The sequence below is a fragment of the Akebia trifoliata genome, chromosome 6 (assembly GCF_017979445.1).
Source record: "Akebia trifoliata isolate Shusen 1 chromosome 6, ASM1797944v1, whole genome shotgun sequence".
NCBI lineage: Eukaryota > Viridiplantae > Streptophyta > Magnoliopsida > Ranunculales > Lardizabalaceae > Akebia > Akebia trifoliata.
The window spans coordinates 27904626-27913457 of NC_141380.1; the positions used below are offsets into that span (position 1 = coordinate 27904626).

Consider the following 8832-nt stretch of genomic DNA (forward strand, 5'->3'; position numbering starts at 1 on the left):
AATCATCCTAAAAGTGGTCAGTTTCCGGATCGCGACGCAGACAGCAGACTAGGAAGAAAAGAAATCTCCAACGAACGACTTCGAACATCAAGATTTGTTTCTCCAGATTCGATTGATCTCTCTCGATTTCTCTGTAATTTCTTTGATTTATCATTGCGTGATCGATAATTTCTTTCTTTCTTTCTAGCTTCTTAGTCTGGATTGAATGAGAAACGATTGATTCTGTGTTGGACAAGAAATCTTTCAGATTTTCCCTTTCTTTAATATATATATATATATATATATATATATATATATATATATATATATATATATATATATATATATATATATATATATATATATATATATATATATATGTCGATTTTTGATCTAATTGTGTGTTCTGTGTAGTCCTCTTGATCTTTATTTGCTTCTAAATTTCAAAATTTCCCCCTTTTTAAAGGTTGGTTGCATGTTTATTCTATACTTTTGATTCATTTCAGCTTGATTACATTATCATTGTTCTTAATTTTAGTTTTGATCGGCAAATATGTAACCATTTTGATGGTTATTTTTGTTGGAGAATCATTATTGTTCAATATTATTTGGAAAATCTTTCGGAATTTTGGAAAAATTGTGAATTTTGCGACAGTTTATGTTTGTGGTTATTTCGATGTTCTATGGAGATGTCAAACACTCGATTGTATATTGATCAATCTAATAAAATAATTGAGAAAGTCGATTGAGATGGTTTGAAAGAGAAAGAGGGAGGATTCAAAAGACCATGGGTTGAATTGGTGAAAGTGGATATGAACACACTTGCATTAATAGAAGATGCAACTTGAGATAGATTTGAATGAAGATGAAGATGATGATTACAAATATTTTTGTATTTTAAATTATATATAATATCTGACCATGAACATGAACTCAACTTCCTCAAATATGTGGGATAAGGCTTTAATGATGACGATACATGAATCTTAGCTTCTATCATTGCATCTGATATTTTATTCTCATGTTAATGCAACATCGGCATATTGATTTTAGCCAAAGATGCAAACACTAGAAGGTCTGGGATGTGTGTCTTGACAGATATATTATGTGAAACAAAAACTCATGTTTTGTTAAATTACTTGCTTGATATTTGGTCGGATATTGTAATAGTTTGTTCCCTTTTCTCTACTTTTTATTGGTGATTGATTGATTATGTTCGCTTGGTTGATAGTTCATTTTGCAGCATCTTTATTTTTTCTTTCGGTGGAATGTATCTTGCTGCCACGTGCTGCTGGGATGGTGTTGATATTTTAACTTTAAATCATACTTTTCGTTAGCATACTCGGTCTTTATTTTGATGAAGGAAAGTAAAGTATTTTATTCATTTTGGGAAATTTGTGTAGAGAAGATATTTTTTGATAAACTCCATTTTTCCTCCTAAAGAAAGGGATACAAATTTAGATCTGTGCGTTTTGGTGCTTTTCTTTGCTGCATATATAGATTTGTTAGAACTTCTATTTGGCTATATTTCAGTGTGTTAAGCATCTTATTGGATCTCCATCCCATGCATCTCTGCATGGATTACAGGTCGTGTTGTCGAATAACATGTTTCTTGAAGTTGGTTAGCGGTTTGCCGTTGAATAAGAGTTTGTTAAGGATGTGATGGTAAGGTTATTAAATCAATTTAGAACTCTTTATTTTATTTTCTAAGAGTGCATGTATGTGTTTCACCAGAAGTCTTTCCATACTGCCTTTTAGGAACTCATGCATTTTGAAAGCGTTCTTGTTTATCAATTAAGCTTCAATATTAGGAGAATTTTTGAGTTTTGGTTGGTAGATTGCTTTAAGCTGTCTCACTCATGCACTCGGGATAAATGCTGGGGCATTGAAGCCTATCATTTGATAATTCTGCTGAGGAGATCTCATATAAAATTGAAAAAGAATGTGATGGATAATTCCTGATCTGATTAATCCAAGCCATTATGCATAAACCTTTACTTATGGATACATGTTCTATATTGTCTAGACCAACAAAAAATGTGAAATTTTGGATTGTTAGGATCATGGAAGTTGTTTGATTCATGACTTATGAGATCTCCTATTTGGACCTAGTATGAGGGCTTGCATTGGGAGCTATCATTTGATGAACCCACTTGGGTAACTGATGAAATGATTCAAAACCTTCATGCATGCATAGATCTTTACTTCTGGATCCGTCCTCTATACTTTATGTACAAATGTGAGAAAAAAATTGTGTCCAATTTGGTTAATTTTTTACCTAGGAGTTCTACCTATCATAAGCACCAAAAGGATGGTACCCAATGTCGCGGAGGGTCAGTTTTACCATTTTGGCATGAATATAAAATTCCTCTGTTAGGAATATGGGTTTTGCTTCCTTTTTGATCTCAAAGCCTTTCCAATCTTTTCCTAGAGGTATTTGTTTGAGATTAATAAAGGGAACTTGTTACAACACTAAGTGGTTCTGTTTGTTTAGATATATAATGAATGCTTACTGTAAAACTTTGCAGGTCTATCTACAGGGCTGGAGCCAGGATTTTGCCCATGTGGGGGGCAATTAAGAGAAAAAAAATATATTTGTGGGGGCAATAGCAGCAACTTCTTTTATCTGTCGCAATAACTCATTACTCCATAGACTTTGAAAATTCTTGTGGGGGCAAGTGTCCCCACCGGCCCCAATGTAAATCCGGCCATCTATCAAAATCTAATAGAGCTTGGTTGGTGATTCTTTAGCTTCTTGTATCTCAAAACAAATAAGTAGCATTACTTTTAGGAAGATTTTGGCGAAACATCTTCAGACGTTCTGATTTGTTGTGTGTCCATGGTCGGTAGGCCTTTTAATCTTTCAACTATTTTTTTTTTCCCCTGTATTGTGTCTTATATAGCAATCCACATTTTATCCTAATTAGTAGGGAAAAATCTTTAAGTCTTGAGTTGTGTAGACTATTAATAATGGTATTAAGATATCCCATATAGACATAGATATCCAGTTGGCGATCACGATTCTTATATTAGTGGTTAAAAGAGAAGAGAAGTGATTTTGTAGAAGCACCTCTGTTGAAAGCAGAGTTATCCTATGCTTACGTTCATCTTACGATGATGGTGTGCCACTTTCTAGAATGTACAGGTCTTTTTAGAGAGCTTCTATTGCCACACTAACTTTTAATAATGGGTTTTTAAATTTATTTTTGGGTCTCGGCTGATCATTACCAATACATTACATTCCAATATATTGAACCATATCATACCTCGACAGATGAAAAGCAAAGCATCTAGGACGGGACGGGATGGGATGGGAATCAAAGTGATCTCTCACACAAGGAAAACAGTATAAAGTTAAATTGGTGATTCTCCATTATTGTTAATTTCCATGTGAGAGAATAAGCACCAAAGAGAGGAATATTATATATGTATAAGAAAAGTGAGACAGACTAACAGAGAACAACAGATATGATATTGCATTAGATGCATTTTGCTTTGCTGCTTTGCTTAGATTATAACACAGTATTGCGGCATACGATTCCATCCTTTCTTGCCCTTCTTTGCCCTGCCTCCTCTTAAGGGAGATTCTCTCCTCTCTTCCATACCTTTACGTCGCATTCTGGATTTATCAAAATAAAAAAACAAGAGAAAAATTAAACATCTCTTCATACAAATCACCAGAAACACCCACGAAAGTGTTGTATTTGAAAATTGTGGGTAGTTTATATAGATGATGAAAAAATCCTCCTTCACAACAGGTTGAGAACATAAATTTTTTGTTTTTGACAAGTAATTGAGACTATATTTTCTTATAAAACTATTTTTAGATCAATAAAACATTTTTTATTTATTTATTTATAAAATCCATCTTCTCATGAACATTTTTTCGGGAAAAACAAGAAGTGGAACCACCTCCTTCATTTTTAAAGTTGGGAATCCAATCTAAGAGATATACTGGATTCGATCCAATCTGAAAAATTATACTTTTTTAGAGCGGTCGGTCATAATCCAACCTGATTTGATTTAATATAATTATACATGAAATATAATATATAATATACACTACATATATATAAAAATAAAATACAAAAAATATATACATCATTTACATATATCAAAAGCAGTATAGCATCATCATGCCCCTATCAGATGGGACGATGACTAATCCAAAACCAATCGTATAAATTATCAGATTCAGCCCAACCCAACCCAACTAAACCCTTGCTCTAGACCCATAGTTATCAGATTGGAGCGAACTAGATTCGGATCTTAATTTCCAAGCTTTTCTTTCCTATATTTTCTATAAAAACAACAACAGTAAACTCTATAATTTCCAGAAATTAAAACCCAAATGACTAAAAAGAACAACAACAGTAAACTCTATAATTTCCAGAAATTAAAACCAAAATGTCTAAAAAGAAAATCTGACCAACAAATCACCCTAACAATACCAGTCAAACTCAAAGAAATTTAGCATCATAAATGTTATGAATCCAAGCAAATACCAGGGGAAAAAAAAAGAAGGGAAAATGTTATGAATCCAAGCAACTACAAGGACAGCCAAGAAGAGAAAATCACAACTACACAACCAAGAGTCGACCCTAAATAACAACCACCATAAATACTGGTAAGTAACTCCTTATATTTTTCCTTCCCAGGACTATTTAATAAATTCCAAGAGGAAAAATATAAAATTTTTTTTTTTTTTTTTTTTTTTGGAGGGGAGTGGGGGGAAGAGGGAGTTTCATGGGGATCTATCCTCACTTGGCCATCATAACTTTGACGAATTCATCGTAGTTGATCTGTCCATCCCCATCAACGTCAGCCTCACGGATCATCTCGTCAACTTCCTCGTCAGTTAGCTTCTCACCAAGATTGGTCATGACATGGCGCAGCTCAGCTGCAGAGATGAAGCCATTCTGGTCTTTGTCAAACACACGGAAAGCTTCCTTCAGTTCCTCCTCTGAGTCGGTGTCTTTCATTTTCCGGGCCATTAGGTTGAGAAACTCTGGGAAGTCAATGGTTCCATTCCCATCAGCATCCACTTCATTGATCATGTCCTGAAGTTCTGCTTCTGTTGGATTTTGTCCGAGAGATCGCATCACTGTCCCCAGTTCCTTCGTTGTGATGCAACCTGCAACCATGTTTACAAGAGATATAACTTTTATTATAAAAAAAAAAAACTTTGAAGATCTCAACCTTAATATTTTATGGTTCCCTTGTTATACACAACATAAAATTAGTCTAACGAAAAAAAAAAAATTCTCCAAATTAATAAAATTTCTTCACCCATCAGTGTGTTTGTCTGGTGATTTGAATGTTTAAAGAGGAATCTTTCATTTAGCATGCATAGAGTTAATAGACAATAAAGAGGAATCAAATGTGCGCTTAGTTCCACCTCATAAACACATTTTAAAAAATTTACTACAAACAGATTTAAAAAAAATAAAAAAGCATCAATTTGGGATGTTTACAAGAAAATAAAGTATATCTAAGGCTAATTTGTTTCCTACGTGAGACAATATTTAGACATGTTAATGTTTTCTACAATGGGTGAATGCAAAGTTGCAAACTCATGATTCACTGTAGGGCTTAAAACGGATCGGGTTTGGGCTGGATATGCTCATGTCCATGTCCATTTTGTTTTTCACCAAACCTGTATCCTGATCCAATCCGACAAAATTAATTTATTCGGGTCGGTTAAACCGTTTAAGGTTATTTCAAAGAAAATCGCTAAAAATGACCATAAGATGACTTGAACTCAAGACCTCTTCCTTTTTGGAGGGAGGTCTTGGCCACTATACCCAACAACACTTGTTTGTTTAAGAAAGATACTTTGAAAAATATATAACTATAACTTACAAAGTAATATATCGTTCAAATCTAGTCAGATATAAGGATGGATTTGTATCCGACCAGATTTCGAATCGGGCCAAAGGGCATCAACCCATATTTTATTTCAGATACACTAAAGGAACCAAACCTGCTAAACTCGGATTCAGGTCACTTGGATTTCGGATAAAATCCAATCCATTTTAAAGCCCTAATTCACTGGTATGTTTAAGGAGACTACAGGAAATATAGTTTCAATATACCGAGAAGGGAATTGTAGTAGATCAAACATGTTTAATCTCATTTTTTTGGATCATCTCAGCATCCACTGAGATTGTGATGAATCAGCTAAGTCATCCCGAGATTGATGAGCCAAACCTTTCCAACCCCGTTCAAATGGATTTAATAAGATAATTACATATATAATATAGTTTATTTATATCATGTATCTGCTTTGGATAAGGCTGTGATGGTGATGTTATTTATATAAATAAAATAAAATCGCTTTTTTCCTGCTATAAATTGGATTAATAGATGCCACTCACAAAAATCTCATTTTATATAAAACACAAACTTCTTAAAGATCAATTTTAATTATACATTGGAAAAAAGAAACACCAAAAATGATTTATACAAAACAAGGGGAGGTTTGGACAAGTCAACAAAAAATCCAACACCTTATGGATGACTAGTCCGAGTCATCTTGTTCTCATTTGCCATTTGAAATCACGAGATCAATTATATACCCGTAGGATGGTAGGTAGCATCCTAACCATTTTTGTTCAATAAGATACCAAAGTGCTACCCAAGTAACCAAGTTTGGATTCGGTAATTATTTGGCAAGGATCTGCTCAGTTAATTCGGATAAATTAAGGTAAGTATCAGAAAAAATTCAGAAAATTTTGAGCAGAGCGATAGGAAGGGGAAAAAAACAAGTGTAGGGGGCAGTGTAAAAAAATGATGATTTTTTTGGGGAAATTGGTGATATTTGTATTAATCTTCAATTTACTGGACTCAACCAATTAATAGGCTACTTGTTCGGTGGATTCCCTTTCAATGATAATTTCTTCCAAAATTTCACAAATAAAGCAACGAATTTTGAGACTATGGTGGAATTGACATAGAATCTAGATTCAATACCGCCTTCATCGGATTCTTTTTTTTTTAATAACCGGGTCTTGTCCAAGGACTAGTCCTGGGGCACATGCAACTCCCGCACATCACATGCACTAGGTTAGTTAGGATGCGCCCTCGAGGGTAGCCCCTGAGGAATTAATGCTCATACTGGGTATTGAACTCATGACTTACGGGCACTAACTGCTTATCGGCCGAAATTGCCATTGAGCCAACCCCTCAGGGTTTTTCATCAGATTCTCTACGAATGGAACAAAAAGAGAAACACCCATACATGGAAAAGACATTAAAAAAGGAGGGCGACCAATAAGGTCCCTCTTTCAGATGTGTAAATATACATGTTCTGATAAAATATAGTAGGGCATTATAAGGGGTCTTCTGGGTTTTTTTTATATTAACGGTTGCGAGTCTCGATCACAACTACAAGGGAACAGCAGAAACTAAAACCAAATTCATAAAAAGAAAATAAAAACACATGATAGGATTTCCTATATCAGTAAATTCTTACCAAATCCAAAAGAATCTAATTGACACTTGAATCATAATATATACTATTTTGCATTCAAATCAAAGCAAAACGGGTGGTTATGAGATCACACAAAAGGATCAATACATAACAAAATCAGAAAATTTAGTGGATCCAACCAATCGAGATTGAGATTTCAATAAATTAAAGCAAATAATAATTGAATCAACATCGATGAAGGGAAGATGAATCTAAGAAACGATATAAATAAAACAAACAAACTTCAACAATCCACGATCGGGATAACAAACAAAACAACCAAAACTATATCTAAGTAAGAAATCAAATTTCAACAATCTACAATTGAGATAACAACAAAAACTACATCAAAGTATGAAATCAAACTTCAGCAATCCACGATCGAGATATCAAACAAACAACAAAACAACCAAAAACTTCATCAAAGAAAGAAATCAAACTTCAACAATCCACGATCGAGATAGCAAACAAACAACCAAAAACTGATCAATAAATCTTACATAAAAGCAATAAACATTTAGATCTGATAAAAATTGACTAAATCAACCAAGAAAACCCTAAAAGAGGTACGAATCGAGTGAGAAAATGATGATCGAAGAAATCTAACCATCTCCATCCTTGTCGAACAAGCTGAAAGCCTCCTTGAACTCAGCGATCTGTTCTTCGGTGAGTTGATCAGCCATTTCTCTTCAGAAATCAAAGATGAGAAATTATTGAGATCTGAAATCAAAGAGCAAATAACAGCTAAGAAACGCTCCTTCGCCTCTCTCTTCTGCGAAGAATTAGGGTTTTTAATAATGAGCTGTGTTGATGATCTCCAACTCTCCAAAGGCATCTAATGCTCTCCATGCGGAAGTTATCCCTTTTTTTAAATAAAAAACCGAAATTACTAAACTACCCTTCAATTTTACCTCCCACACCTTTATCAACAATGATTAAATGACGATTTTACCCTTCCACCTTCTTTTGCCTTTATGTTCCTTTCTCATCCTTGAACATGAACAAAGATTTGATGTGCATTAAAAAAACGTTTCTAAGCTAATGAACCAATGGTTGATGGCACATTTATTACAAAAATTAAAATAATGAGAATGGATACTATTTTCCCTTAAGCTCTTTGTATTATTTTGGAAGATTGGGATATCGTCACATCAACAACATAGTAAATTTATATCGTTTAAATATGGGATTTTCAAAACATGGTTAACAAAAAGTTTTTTTTTTTTCTTTGATCTATTCTTTGAAAACTACAAGACTAAAATTATTTTTTATGTTCAAAATGACCATTTCTCGACTTTGAAAACCAATTCTTCTATGGCAATTATCACTCTTGTTCACGGAAAAGTAACACGGTCCACCTAAATCTAGATAAGAGGGTTCAA

General features: G+C 33.8%; 1 protein-coding gene and 1 long non-coding RNA gene across 5 annotated transcripts; one reads left to right on the forward strand and one right to left on the reverse strand.

The window, feature by feature from the left end:
* Positions 1-2806, forward strand: LOC147400614 (uncharacterized). 3 transcript variants are annotated; one of them, XR_015179452.1, is made up of 3 exons: positions 1-133; positions 1567-1644; positions 2508-2806. It is a non-coding gene; the product is annotated as an uncharacterized LOC147400614 (long non-coding RNA). The 3 variants fall into 3 exon arrangements; XR_015179451.1 differs by lacking the exon at positions 1-133 and adding an exon at positions 2262-2412 and having other exon boundaries at positions 452-1644; XR_015179450.1 differs by lacking the exon at positions 1-133 and having other exon boundaries at positions 452-1644.
* Positions 2807-3328: 522 nt separating this feature from the next.
* Positions 3329-8292, reverse strand: LOC147400615 (calmodulin-5/6/7/8-like). Of its 2 annotated transcripts, XM_086446371.1 has the most exons (3): positions 8058-8292; positions 4744-5113; positions 3329-3598 (listed from the first exon to the last, which is right to left on the reverse strand). In XM_086446371.1, exons 1-3 carry the CDS (start codon positions 8131-8133, stop codon positions 3487-3489), a joined length of 558 nt encoding a protein of 185 aa, XP_086302497.1. In that variant the 5' UTR covers positions 8134-8292; the 3' UTR covers positions 3329-3486. The 2 variants fall into 2 exon arrangements, with proteins under 2 accessions (XP_086302497.1, XP_086302499.1); XM_086446373.1 differs by lacking the exon at positions 3329-3598 and having other exon boundaries at positions 4405-5113; positions 8058-8291.
* Between the last annotated feature and the right edge of the window lie 540 nt (positions 8293-8832).